The 15,041-nt window shown below is 37.8% G+C and overlaps 1 protein-coding gene across 1 annotated transcript; it reads right to left on the reverse strand.

The window, feature by feature from the left end:
* Nucleotides 1-134: 134 nt before the first annotated feature.
* LOC117339551 (active regulator of SIRT1-like) lies at nucleotides 135-14,806 on the reverse strand. Its single transcript, XM_033901234.1, has 4 exons — nucleotides 14,666-14,806; nucleotides 9,441-9,602; nucleotides 7,712-7,815; nucleotides 135-283 (listed from the first exon to the last, which is right to left on the reverse strand). Exons 1-4 carry the CDS (start codon nucleotides 14,736-14,738, stop codon nucleotides 155-157), a joined length of 468 nt encoding a protein of 155 aa, XP_033757125.1. The 5' UTR covers nucleotides 14,739-14,806; the 3' UTR covers nucleotides 135-154.
* Between the last annotated feature and the right edge of the window lie 235 nt (nucleotides 14,807-15,041).

A 15,041-nucleotide genomic window follows, 5' to 3' on the forward strand; every position in this document is an offset into this window, starting at 1 on the left:
CCTTGGGCTGATAGGGGAGGTCAAAAACAGTCAAATTGACAGAAATATTTCAAAACTCAGGTGACCGTTAAGGCCCATGGGCCTCTTGTTAAAAAAAGGACTTCATTTACCAAAAGAATATCACAACACAGATGAAATGATAAAACATTTAATTTCAAGAGAAAAAATCATATTCTTTTTCGAATTTGTCAAAGTCTCTATCAGTGAACACTGTTCCGGGTTCCTGTTCTGCCTCTGGTAGCGGGTTGTTCCTGGCCAATCGTCCGCGGCTCTGTTCCACAATCTGTAAATACAGGAATGAGTTGGTATTAAATATCTACTGTGAGCTGGTAAATACAGACATGAGTTGGTATTAAATATCTACTGTGAGCTGGTAAATACAGGTATGAGTTGGTATTAAATATCTACTGTGAGCTGGTAAATACAGACATGAGTTGGTATTAAATATCTACTGTGAGCTGGTAAATACAGGTATGAGTTGGTATTAAATATCTACTGTGAGCTGGTAAGTACAGACATGAGTTGGTATTAAATATCTACTGTGAGCTGTATTTTTTTAACATTTTCTTTTTATTTCTTTTATTTTTTAAACATTTTGCAAGATTAACAACAAACAGGTTACATTTCACAAGTACAATTATATAATCACTCACTCACAATTTTCTTCATTTTCTCATTTGAACAGTTTAACTGATCAAAATATAATTATGTTAGATCCAATTCAATCCACCTTACATTCACACTCGCATACAACATGAAGACATGTAGAATCGGACAAAACACAAAGAACAGCTGAACAAAAACAAAACACATATAAAAAGAGCTACTGTAAACAGAGAAAGGAAGAGAGAAAAAGGGGGGGGGGGGGGGGGGGGGGGGGAAGAGAGGGGGACATGAAGGTGTGATGAATTCAGACTTTCTAATCATTAAATGTTATGGCATTGGTGAATTTAATAAAAGATTATTACATGTACACAGTCCAAAAGTACATTGCTCAAGGTAAAGGTAACAGTGCCTCAATGTTTTTAAATAATGAATGGAAAAAAAAAAATGGTTAAAACATGTTAAACTTGCCTGATCGAAAAAAAACATCTACCTTTTTAATATATATAAAGTGTGACCTCTCACCTTTATACTGTGAGCTGTATTGCCAGTCATTATGTTTTAGACTTTAACTTAGAATTAAACAGTATTGTGTGTTACACTGGGACCACTACAAAGAATATTTATACCCGGCGTATACTATTCTGACAATGACCATCATCTACAAGACCTACCCAGGAATGTTTTTTTTTTTTTTATAATTCATTTTTTATTATGAAATCATGGTGTATAATCACATACACCTAACACACAGCGATAGCACCACATCAATGTTCATACCTTTACAATCTCACTCTCATTCACTCATAGAGCACGCAATATATATTCCCACATACACACACACATCCCCACACACAACATTCCAAAACTTACCCACCGTATCAACACCCATACCCATCCACCGTTTCATTTACACCCATACACCCATGCACACATACTAGTATATCCACTCTCACACTGAAACATAACATATCTAAGAGAAGGGAAGAAGGGGAGGAGGAGGAAAGAAAGAAAAAAAATAGTGATAGAAACAATGAGAGCAGTTGCGGTCAACCTGAACACATGCACATGGAGTAAACCATTCATTTCCGCAGAGAGATAGAAACCAAAAGAGTTTCCTTTAGGGTTGAGATGTGGGGGGTAATATTCATAATGGCATAGCTTTAGTTACAAAAAGAATATAACAGTGTTTGTAAACTGTCAGGAATAAGTTTTGGCCATTAAATATCAAGACAAATAAGGTTTTTCCATTTACACCAAGTATTCGTGAATTTTGCTTTGAAAATATCATTCTGACCGTTTGATATGAACTTCTGCGTATTGTAGTAATCTTTTATGTTGTTTGCCAATGCGTTGACATTTAAGGATTTATTAAGACACCTCGTTCTATAAATGTGTTGTTTGATGATAAGAATTACTATATTATCAACTGTTGCATTAATACTATTGTTTGTGAGTCCAAAAAGAAAAGACTGTTTATTTATTGCAAAAGGAATATAGAGTGCATCTACCAGTGATTCAAAATTTTGTAATAGATTTTGCACTTCCCGGCACTCTACCCAGGAATATTATCTTAGCTAAGAGATCTTTGGTTTACTAGACTTGGTAGGAAGAAGACCTGTGGTTTACTAGACTTGGTAGGAAGAGGACCTCTGGTTTACTAGACTTGGTAGGAAGACCTCTGGTTTACTAGACTTGGTAGGAAGTCCCCTGGTTTACTAGACTTGGTAGGAAGAAGACCTCTGGTTTACTAGACTTGGTAGGAAGAGGACCTCTGGTTTACTAGACTTGGTAGGAAGACCTCTGGTTTACTAGACTTGGTAGGAAGAGGACCTCTGGTTTACTAGACTTGGTAGGAAGACCTCTGGTTTACTAGACTTGGTAGGAAGAACTCTGGTTTACTAGGCTTGGTAGGAAGACTTCTGGTTTACTAGACTTGGTAGGATTAAGACCTTTGGTTTACTAGACTTGGTAGGAAGAAGACCTCTGGTTTAATAGACTTGGTAGGAAGAAGACCTCTGGTTTACTAGACTTGGTAGGAAGAAGACCTCTGGTTTACTAGACTTGGTAGGAAGACCTCTGGTTTACTAGACTTGGTAGGAAGAAGACCTCTGGTTTACTAGACTTGGTAGAAAGAAGTCCTCTGGTTTACTAGACTTGGTAGGAAGACCTCTGGTTTACTAGACTTGGTAGGAAGAAGACCTGTGGTTTACTAGACTTGGTAGGAAGAAGACCTCTGGTTTACTAGACTTGGTAGGAAGAAGACCTCTGGTTTACTAGACTTGGTAGGAAGAGGACCTCTGGTTTACTAGACTTGGTAGGAAGACCTCTGGTTTCTAGACTTGGTAGGATTAAGACCTCTGGTTTACTAGACTTGGTAGGAAGACCTCTGGTTTACTAGACTTGGTAGGAAGAAGACCTCTGGTTTACTAGACTTGGTAGGAAGAGAAGACCTCTGGTTTACTAGACTTGGTAGGATGAAGACCTGTGGTTTACTAGACTTGGTAGGAAGAAGACCTCTGGTTTACTAGACTTGGTAAGAAGTCCTCTGGTTTACTAGACTTGGTAGGAAGAAGACCTCTGGTTTACTAGACTTGGTAAGAAGTCCTCTGGTTTACTAGACTTGGTAGGAAGTCCTCTGGTTTACTAGACTTGGTAGGAAGAAGACCTCTGGTTTACTAGACTTGGTAAGAAGTCCTCTGGTTTACTAGACTTGGTAGGAAGAAGACCTCTGGTTTACTAGACTTGGTAGGAAGAAGACCTCTGGTTTACTAGAGTTGGTAGGAAGAGAAGACCTCTGGTTTACTAGACTTGATAGGAAGACCTCTGGTTTACTAGACTTGGTAGGAAGACCTCTGGTTTACTAGACTTGGTAGGAAGAAGACCTCTGGTTTACTAGACTTGGTAGGAAGTCCCCTGGTTTACTAGACTTGGTATGAAGAAGACCTGTGGTTTACTAGACTTGGTAGGAAGAAGACCTCTGGTTTACTAGACTTGGTAGGAAGACCTCTGGTTTACTAGACTTGGTAGGAAGAAGACCTCTGGTTTACTAGACTTGGTAGGAAGACCTCTGGTTTACTAGACTTGGTAGGAAGAAGACCTCTGGTTTACTAGACTTGGTAGAAAGAACTCTGGTTTACTAGGCTTGGTAGGAAGAAGACCTCTGGTTTACTAAACTTGGTAGGAAGAAGACCTCTGGTTTACTAGACTTGGTAGGAAGAAGACCTCTGGTTTACTAGACTTGGTAGGAAGAAGACCTCTGGTTTACTAGACTTGGTAGGAAGACCTCTGGTTTACTAGACTTGATAGGAAGAAGACCTCTGGTTTACTAGACTTGGTAGGAAGAAGACCTCTGGTTTACTAGAGTTGGTAGGAAGAGAAGACCTGTGGTTTACTAGACTTGATAGGAAGAAGACCTCTGGTTTCCTAGACTTGGTAGAAAGAAGACCTCTGGTTTACTAGACTTGGTAGGAAGACCTCTGGTTTACTAGACTTGGTAGGAAGAAGTCCTCTGGTTTACTAGACTTGGTAGAAAGAAGACCTCTGGTTTACTAGACTTGGTAGGAAGACCTCTGGTTTACTAGACTTGGTAGGAAGACCTCTGGTTTACTAGACTTGGTAGGAAGAAGACCTCTGGTTTACTAGACTTGGTAGGAAGAGGACCTCTGGTTTACTAGACTTGGTAGGAAGACCTCTGGTTTCTAGACTTGGTAGGAAGAGAAGACCTCTGGTTTACTAGACTTGGTATGAAGAAGACCTCTGGTTTACTAGACTTGGTAGGAAGAAGACCTCTGGTTTACTAGACTTGGTAGGAAGAAGACCTCTGGTTTACTAGAGTTGGTAGGAAGAGAAGACCTCTGGTTTACTAGACTTGATAGGAAGACCTCTGGTTTACTAGACTTGGTAGGAAGACCTCTGGTTTACTAGACTTGGTAGGAAGACCTGTGGTTTACTAGACTTGGTAGGAAGAAGACCTCTGGTTTACTAGACTTGGTAGGAAGACCTCTGGTTTACTAGACTTGGTAGGAAGACCTGTGGTTTACTAGACTTGGTAGGAAGACCTCTGGTTTACTAGACTTGGTAGGAAGAAGACCTCTGGTTTACTAGACTTGGTAGGAAGAAGACCTCTGGTTTACTAGAGTTGGTAGGAAGAGAAGACCTGTGGTTTACTAGACTTGATAGGAAGAAGACCTCTGGTTTACTAGACTTGGTAGGAAGACCTCTGGTTTACTAGACTTGGTAGGAAGAACTCTGGTTTACTAGACTTGGTAGGAAGACCTCTGGTTTACTAGACTTGGTAGGAAGAAGACCTCTGGTTTACTAGACTTGGTAGGAAGAGGACCTCTGGTTTACTAGACTTGGTAGGAAGACCTCTGGTTTCTAGACTTGGTAGGAAGAGAAGACCTCTGGTTTACTAGACTTGGTATGAAGAAGACCTCTGGTTTACTAGACTTGGTAGGAAGAAGACCTCTTGTTAACTAGACTTGGTAGGAAGAAGACCTCTTGTTTACTAGACTTGGTAGGAAGACGTCTGGTTTACTAGACTTGGTAGGAAGACCTGTGGTTTACTAGACTTGGTAGGAAGAAGACCTCTTGTTTACTAGACTTGGTAGGAAGAAGACCTCTGGTTTACTAGACTTGGTAGGAAGACCTCTGGTTTACTAGACTTGGTATGAAGAAGACCTCTGGTTTACTAGACTTGGTAAGAAGACCTGTGGTTTACTAGACTTGGTAGGAAGAAGACCTGTGGTTTACTAGACTTGGTAGGAAGAAGACCTGTGGTTTACTAGACTTGGTAGGAAGAAGACCTCTGGTTTACTAGACTTGGTAGGAAGAAGACCTCTTGTTAACTAGACTTGGTAGAAAGACCTGTGGTTTACTAGACTTGGTAGAAAGAAGACCTCTGGTTTACTAGACTTGGTAGAAAGAAGACCTCTGGTTTACTAGACTTGGTAGGAAGACCTCTGGTTTACTAGACTTGGTAGGAAGAAGACCTCTGGTTTACTAGACTTGGTAGGAAGAAGACCTCTGGTTTAATAGACTTGGTAGGAAGAAGTCCTCTGGTTTACTAGACTTGGTAGGAAGAAGACCTCTGGTTTACTAGACTTGGTAGGAAGAAGACCTCTGGTTTACTAGACTTGGTAGGAAGAAGACTTCTGGTTTACTAGACTTGGTAGGAAGACCTCTGTTTTACTAGACTTGGTAGGAAGAAGACCTCTGGTTTACTAGACTTGGTAGGAAGACCTCTGGTTTACTAGACTTGGTAGGAAGAAGACTTCTGGTTTAATAGACTTGGTAGGAAGAAGACCTCTGGTTTACTAGACTTGGTAGGAAGAAGACCTCTGGTTTACTAGACTTGGTAGGAAGAATACCTCTGGTTTACTAGACTTGGTAGGAAGACCTCTGGTTTACTAGACTTGGTAGAATGAAGACCTCTGGTTTACTAGACTTGGTAGGAAGAAGACCTCTGGTTTACTAGACTTGGTAGGAAGACCTCTGGTTTACTAGACTTGGTAGGAAGAACTCTGGTTTACTAGGCTTGGTAGGAAGACCTCTGGTTTACTAGACTTGGTAGAATGAAGACCTCTGGTTTACTAGACATGGTAGGATTAAGACCTCTTGTTTACTAGACTTGGTAGGAAGACCTGTGGTTTACTAGACTTGGTAGGAAGAAGACCTGTGGTTTACTAGACTTGGTAGGAAGAAGACTTCTGGTTTACTAGACTTGGTAGGAAGTCCCCTGGTTTACTAGACTTGGTAGGAAGACCTCTGGTTTACTAGACTTGGTAGGAAGACCTCTGGTTTACTAGACTTGGTAGGAAGAAGACCTCTGGTTTACTAGACTTGGTAGGAAGACCTCTGGTTTACTAGACTTGGTAGGAAGAAGACTTCTGGTTTAATAGACTTGGTAGGAAGAAGACCTCTGGTTTACTAGACTTGGTAGGAAGAAGACCTCTGGTTTACTAGACTTGGTAGGAAGAATACCTCTGGTTTACTAGACTTGGTAGGAAGACCTCTGGTTTACTAGACTTGGTAGAATGAAGACCTCTGGTTTACTAGACTTGGTAGGAAGAAGACCTCTGGTTTACTAGACTTGGTAGGAAGACCTCTGGTTTACTAGACTTGGTAGGAAGACCTCTGGTTTACTAGACTTGGTAGGAAGACCTCTGGTTTACTAGACTTGGTAGGAAGACCTCTGGTTTACTAGACTTGGTAGGAAGAAGACCTCTGGTTTACTAGACTTGGTAGAAAGAAGTCCTCTGGTTTACTAGACTTGGTAGGAAGAAGACTTCTGGTTTACTAGACTTGGTAGAAAGACCTGTGGTTTACTAGACTTGGTAGGAAGAAGACCTGTGGTTTACTAGACTTGGTAGGAAGAAGTCCTCTGATTTACTAGACTTGGTAGGAAGAAGTCCTCTGGTTTACTAGACTTGGTAGGAAGAAGACTTCTGGTTTACTAGACTTGGTAAGAAGACCTGTGGTTTACTAGACTTGGTAGGAAGAAGACCTGTGGTTTACTAGACATGGTAGGATTAAGACCTCTGGTTTACTAGACTTGGTAGAAAGAAAACCTCTGGTTTACTAGAAATGGTAGGAAGAAGACCTCTGGTTTACTAGACTTGGTAGGAAGACCTGTGGTTTACTAGACTTGGTAGGATTAAGACCTCTGGTTTACTAGACTTGGTAGAAAGAAAACCTCTGGTTTACTAGACATGGTAGGATTAAGACCTCTGGTTTACTAGACTTGGTAGAAAGAAGACCTCTGGTTTACTAGACTTGGTAGGAAGAAGACCTGTGGTTTACTAGACTTGGTAGGAAGAAGACCTGTGGTTTACTAGACTTGGTAGGAAGAAGACCTCTGGTTTACTAGACTTGGTAGGAAGAAGACCTGTGGTTTACTAGACTTTGTAGGAAGAAGACCTGTGGTTTACTAGACTTGGTAGGAAGAAGACCTCTGGTTTACTAGACTTGGTAGGAAGACCTCTGGTGTATTCGACTTGGTAAAAAGTTGATTCGATATGACGTTAGTGACCATGTTTTTATGGAAATCCTCATTTAATAGATACACAACACAAAAATGACAGAATATAGTTTGGAGAATACATACCGCCTGTGTGACCTTGGGCGATGTTTTACACACTTTAGACATTTCCTGTATCCTGTTTACACTGTCATCTGTCCAGTCCTCCGCTTGTTGTTGTTTATATTCCTCTAGATAATAAACAAAGAAAATGATTGACATATTGGCACATTTTGTTGTATGGAAGTAATTTCCAAATAATATCATTTCGTCATGAGTCAGTACTGAAATGTTAATGATATTCCATTCCTTCAGAAACAGAGTTTAAGGATCAGGATGGCTGCAATGGCAGAAGGTAACAGATACATACACTTGTAACAAGGGTACGGTATGGTGGAAGGTAACAGATACATACACTTGTAACAAGGGTACGGTATGGTGGAAGGTAACAGATACATACACTTGTAACAAGGGTACGGTATGGTGGAGGGTAACAGATACATACACTTGTAACAAGGGTACGGTATGGTGGAGGGTATCAGATACATACACTTGTAACAAGAGTATGGTATGGTGGTAGGTAACAGATACGTACACTTGTAACAAGGGTACGGTATGGTGGAAGGTAACAGATACATACACTTGTAACAAGGGTACGGTATGGTGTCAGGTAACAGACACATACACTTGTAACAAGGGTACGGTATGGTGGAGGGTATCAGATGCATACACTTGTAACAAGAGTACGGTATGGTGGAGGGTATCAGATACATACACTTGTAACAAGGGTACGGTATGGTGGAGGGTAACAGATACATACACTTGTAACAAGGGTACGGTATGGTGGAGGGTATCAGATGCATACACTTGTAACAAGGGTACGGTATGGTGGAGGGTAACAGATACATACACTTGTAACAAGAGTACGGTATGGTGGAAGGTAACAGATACATACACTTGTAACAAGAGTACGGTATGGTGGAAGGTAAGAGATACATACACTTGTAACAAGGGTACGGTATGGTGGAAGGTAACAGATACATACACTTGTAACAAGAGTACGGTATGGTGGAGGGTAACAGATACATACACTTGTAACAAGAGTACGGTATGGTGGAAGGTAAGAGATACATACACTTGTAACAAGAGTACGGTATGGTGGAAGGTAAGAGATACATACACTTGTAACAAGAGTACGGTATGGTGGAAGGTAACAGATACATACACTTGTAACAAGAGTACGGTATGGTGGAGGGTAACAGATACATACACTTGTAACAAGAGTATGGTATGGTGGAGGGTAACAGATACATACACTTGTAACAAGAGTACGGTATGGTGGAAGGTAACAGATACATACACTTGTAACAAGAGTACGGTATGGTGGAGGGTATCAGATACATACACTTGTAACAAGAGTATGGTATGGTGGAGGGTAACAGACACATACACTTGTAACAAGGGTACGGTATGGTGGAGGGTAACAGACACATACACTTGTAACAAGGGTACGGTATGGTGGAAGGTAACAGATACATACACTTGTAACAAGAATACGGTATATGGTGGAAGGTAACAGATACATACACTTGTAACAAGAATACGGTATATGGTGGAAGGTAACAGATACATACACTTGTAACAAGAGTACGGTATGGTGGAGGGTATCAGATACATACACTTGTAACAAGAGTACGGCATAGTGGAAGGATATATGTCTGCCTTACGCTAAAGCAACATAGATTTTTGTATGAAAATCAATTGAATATTATGATAAACCATTCTGATAAAAAAAATATCAAACAATGGTACAAACCTATTACTGATTTTACAAATGTTCTATTTTTCATGACAAGATTTTCTTCCTGACGTCTTTTCTGCTGTTTTTTTAAGAGTTTCCGCCTCTTCTGTACACCTTTTTTACTGGTCCCCAAACCCTTACTTTTTCCTCTGGATCTGGAGGTGCTGATTAGGTCATCTATAAAGTAAAAAAAAATTAAAACAAGTTAACTAAGAACTGAACAAAGGCTCCTTATGATGGACAACTGAACAAAGACCCATTTAAACAACAACTGGACTAAGACCCGTTTTAACAATAACTGAACTAAGACCCATTTTAAGAGCAAATCTTTGTTTTTTCTTTAACTGTAAACTCATTAAAATTAATCTATGATTCTGCAGACAAAATTCTCAAGTCACAGCACCCTGCATTCAGCAGTTCTCCTGTAATAGCAGATTGTCTCCCTTGATGTGCTGGCACATATGACCTTGACTGTGCCAAGAGTAACAATGACCTCACTTGTGTTGAAGCCCATTAAGCTTGTTAACCTATCAGTTTTAAACATTATTTTTTCACAATAAAACTTATAAACGAATTCAATGCAGTTTTATCAACTTTTAAATAATAACATAATAAATACCTGAAAATTGATAGAAAAACCAAGATTTTTTAAAAATGTAATAGATCTAGTCATTCTATTTTCGGTAGAAGTATATATTTTTCATTTTCCAAACCTCAAGACCCTACTCTTTATTTTTGTATATAGAAAGTACCCATTTCATATGTTATTTACTCAGGAAAACAGCTACAAACCTAAGAAACACATTTTCCTCAGGGACTTGGTTCAGGTGAAACACCAGCTGATTGGATGATTTAGTTGTGCGAGTCCTTAAAACAATAACTGAACTAAGACCCATTTTAACAAAACCTGAACTAAGACCCATTTTAACAAAAACTGAACTAAGACCCATGATTAGTTGATAGAGGCTCTAAGCAGGCACTGCTAGTGACTAGAAATTTACTTTAATGTTGAAATAAACTGTATATTTATTATATACTTAAGCTTTTTAACGTCAGGTTGCCTTTGGCACCTGCCGTTATAGTCGTGACGGTAAATTTTGTTAGTCATACTTTTGTTTCCGGCTAACAACTTCTCTTTTTTGTAATTCAAATGATATATATATCCGCAGCATAATATAGTTCCTATTTTAACACAGCAATTATTGACACGATTTAACTGATGGTTCCCATGTTTACTGCAATTATTTGAAATGAAATATGAATGTTTGGTGTTCTATACTATTTTAGAGTATAAATATAAACATTTTCCTCATCATTATATGCGATTTTGTTGGCGTAGGATTACGTAGTACTGCCTCAGTCCTGCCTTGTAAACGGAAGTAAAATAATTCAATTTGATCATCATGGAAATTTACATATGTCCACAGAGAAACTATCCACATGTCTTAGATTCATATGTTCATCCTGATTCATATGCAGGAACATTTCATATAAGCCCAATACCAACCGTGTTTACATAGTCAAATGTTTACAATTCTATAAATAGCTTTTGCAGCTTAACAACTTCAGCTGCCACATGACTAATCACGTGATCATCACTTATCGGCCAAAATGGCGGTTGTCTAATATAACTAAACCAATGACCGTTTGTAGTTTCATATTCATTTGTATGTCGCTAGAATACGCAAGAAATGTTAACAGGAATTGAAGGCAAGTTGCAAAAACTACATTGCCATTTTTCATGAGGATTTTATTAAATTAGATTATTATTTGTTTATTTGAAAAGAATCTAACGATAATGATCCGTGACTGATATATTAGATGTATTGACAGAATACAGGTCGTTCCGGCCCCCGAGTTGTTACGGCCATCGTCGTTCCGTCCGTAGTCGTTCCGGCCCCTACCCAGTCCGGCCCAGTATACTTAGTCGTTCCAGCCCCATGCCAATACAATATTCAATGTAAATTTAATGTTCAGAATCTTATTGAAATTTTTTCTATTTACTCATATGTTACTATATTTTATTAAAGCAAAGGAACTAAATAAAAAATAAAAAAAACATACCCGGTACTAAAGTACTTAGATATATTTTTCTAAATTACATGTATATAAGATATATTTTGTCATTACATCTATATATGTATTTTATTTACATTTGATACAAACTAAAATTGCTAGGTTTTGATTATATTTGTAAGACATTTTTCATCAATTCCTAAGCGAAATATATTTCTCATAATTATACGTATATTTGATGATAGTAGTTATACATACTTTAGACATATTTTAGTTTATTAGGTTGTATTTGTCAATGATATAAAAAGTAATCAAAAACGTCTGTTTAAGTTTATCATTACATGGTGATTTTTCTCAAAGCTAAAGACAGAGAAAGCACATCTGTACAGAAATGTATAAAAATTGGATTTTCTAGGAAGATGAATTAAAATTGGTTCACAACACATCAATTTCAAATTCCACATACAGGACGCATATGCTATTCAATAATGGTTGGGCTACACTTTGTGAAGTGAAAGCAGCAGCAATTTATTTGGGCATTCAAATAAAAGTATGGTTGAAAGGAATCAATGGAAATAATCGTTATGTATTCAATACGTCATGTTTTGATCCTTCGACTACAAGTGGCCATATACCTACAATGGAACTGCTGTTAGAAAACTTTCATTTTAAGTATATATAAACCTATTATATGCAATAAATCATTCAAACTCTGTTGGTAATGGTCACACATACTATGCAAAACCAAGGGAGACAACAATTCCAAATGCTCAACCCAAAACAGAAAATACAAAAAAACTCAAATGTTGGTTTTGAAAGTCAGCACAAATATGCAAAAGCATTAATGGAGAGGGTCTCACTAGTTACCGACAAGAGCCGACAAGAGCCGACAAGAAACTAGATTTACCGACAAGAGCCGACAAGAAGTTAGAATTACCGACAAGAAGCCGACAAGAAAGGAAATGAGAGATAAAATAGTTTTTATTTATTAATACAATGTAAGATTTGTTGATTTTTTTATTTAGGAATATTTTGTGGTCTGAAATAATGGTTGTGACAGGTAATATTGAGCCGACAAGAAGAATAGATCTACCGACAAGAGGCTTGAATTAACGACAAGAAGCCGATAAGATAGAAAATGAAATACAAAATAGTTGCTTTTTTAATTTATTTATTAATACAATGTTTGATATGCTTTTTTTTCTTTTCTTTTCTTTTTTTTTTTCTCTTTCTTTTCTATTTTTGATTGTTTTGTGGTGTCTGATACAATGGTGGTGACAGGGGAAATTGAGCCGACAAGAAAAATAGATCTACCGACAAGAGGATGGAATTACCGACAAGAAAGATAATAAAAGATATAAAACGCATTTTATTTACCAATACTATGTTTGATTTGGTTATTTATTAGTTATTTATTATCTATTTGGATTGTTTTGTGGTCTAATGTAATCTAATGTTGGCGACAGGTAATTGAGCCGAAAAGAAAAACTGATTTACCGACAAGAGGCTGGAATTACCGACAAGAAGCCGATAGGAAAGAAAATGAAATACAAAATAGTTGCTTTTTAATTTATTTATTATCACAATGTTTGATTTGTTTATATTTTTATTTTGGATTGTTTTGTGGTCTAATGCAATGTTGGCAACAGGTAATATTGAGCCAACAAGAAAAATAGATCTACCGACAAGAGGCTGGAATTACCGACAAGATGACGATAAGAGACAAAGTATGTACACATGTATATATTATTCTTTATTTCTTAGTTGTTTTTTGTTTTTGTTTTCATGTATTTGTTTTGCATTCGAAGTTAAACATATTCTGTTGGTGAATGTTTTTGGTCTCAACAGTTAAATATTCCACCACTGACGGTCCCACCAGACTCACTGAAGTTTTATTTTTTTACGCGATAGAGTTTTTGCATTTATTGTGCGTTTTCTTTGCCCAGGTTTACGTGCCAAAGATTGAGTTTGTGGGATTGTGAGACTACCATCCGTTGACTTAGGAATCTTTGCAGTGTGATTTAGAACATTGGAGGCTGCTTACTGGTGGACTTAACTCGAAGTCCCCATGGCCGTATAATGCACCATGTATTAAACTTTCTTGTACATACGGACGAAAAACATGTATATAAACATTTTGTCATGTCTAATATTTTGTCGCGGTTCTTCAAAGATATTCAGTTCGGGTGCTGGTATTATGTGTTTTCACTGCATAGGAAGCCAGCCAGTTAAGTGTATGTTGTCATTGTGTAAGATTTCGCTGGTCATTATTACTCTTGGCAGAAATTTGTGTATACAAGTTACCCGTGGACGGCAGATCTATTTTTCTTGTCGGCTCAATATTAACTGTCGCCAACATTACATTAGACAACAAAACAATCCAAATAGATAATAAATAACTAATAAATGAACAAATCAAACATAGTTTTGATAAATAAAATGTGTTTTATCTTTTATTTTCTTTCTTGTCGGTGATTCAAGCCTCTTGTCGGTAGATCTATTTTTCTTGTCGGCTCAATATTACCTGTTACAACCATCTATATCAGACCACAAAATATTCCTAAATAAAAAAAATCAACAAATCATAGATTGTTTTAATAAATAAAAACTATTTTATCTCTCATTTTCTTTCTTGTCGGCTTCTTGTCGGTAATTCTAACTTCTTGTCGGCTCTTGTCGGTAAATCTAGTTTCTTGTCGGCTCTTGTCGGTAAATCTAGTTTCTTGTCGGCTCTTGTCGGTAACTAGTGAGACCGAATGGAGATAATCAATTCAAACATTCCTGCAAATTCAAAAATCCTTTTCATGTTGATAATGACCATACATACTACAATAACATATATATACAACCCAGGAAATCGAACTAATTCAAGCATTTCAAAAGCTGCATTGTCTTTTTTGAAAATAACATCTTCAGAAAAGTCTTATTATTATTACTTTCTCGTTATCAAACGGCGAAACGTTTATCACTATATTTTTATGTTGTACATTGACATACTAGATAGCTTCGCTCTTTTCAGGCATTGCCTGTTTCATATTAGTGTTGTGGTTATTTACTGATGTCATATGTTACTCAAAAACCCGAAACCCCCGTTAGCTGTCTGACTATAAAATCCAATTTTAGATTTCTTATTTTATGACCTCAGACCCTGACGTTTCTCAGGGCCTTTGGCCTTTTGATTGTAGTCGATCACAACGATTCAAAATAGATATAAATATATGTACCGTCGACCAAATCATCGTCGAACATCTGTAAACATTGCTGCGTTATGGCCGCAGACATCTTGAAAGCTGGCATCAATTTGGTGCGGCGATATACAGGAACTTGGAGTGGTCTGGGCCAGTACAATCATGTCGCGGACTATGACCTGATATATGTAAAATAAAAAATAAAAAATACGCAAATTGCTAGGTAGTTATCTTCATACTCCATTTACAATTCAATAAAATACCGTGTACGCACTATACATTGTACATATTTAATTTCCTCTGAAGTGCTGTTATCTATTATATATTCCCCAGTACCTACATGATTCGGATCAACAAGGCATTAGTTCAGTATCATCCGGATTTTACACTTGCCCTAAAACGTATAACTAAC

The sequence above is a fragment of the Pecten maximus genome, chromosome 1 (genome assembly GCF_902652985.1).
Source record: "Pecten maximus chromosome 1, xPecMax1.1, whole genome shotgun sequence".
Taxonomy (NCBI): domain Eukaryota; kingdom Metazoa; phylum Mollusca; class Bivalvia; order Pectinida; family Pectinidae; genus Pecten; species Pecten maximus.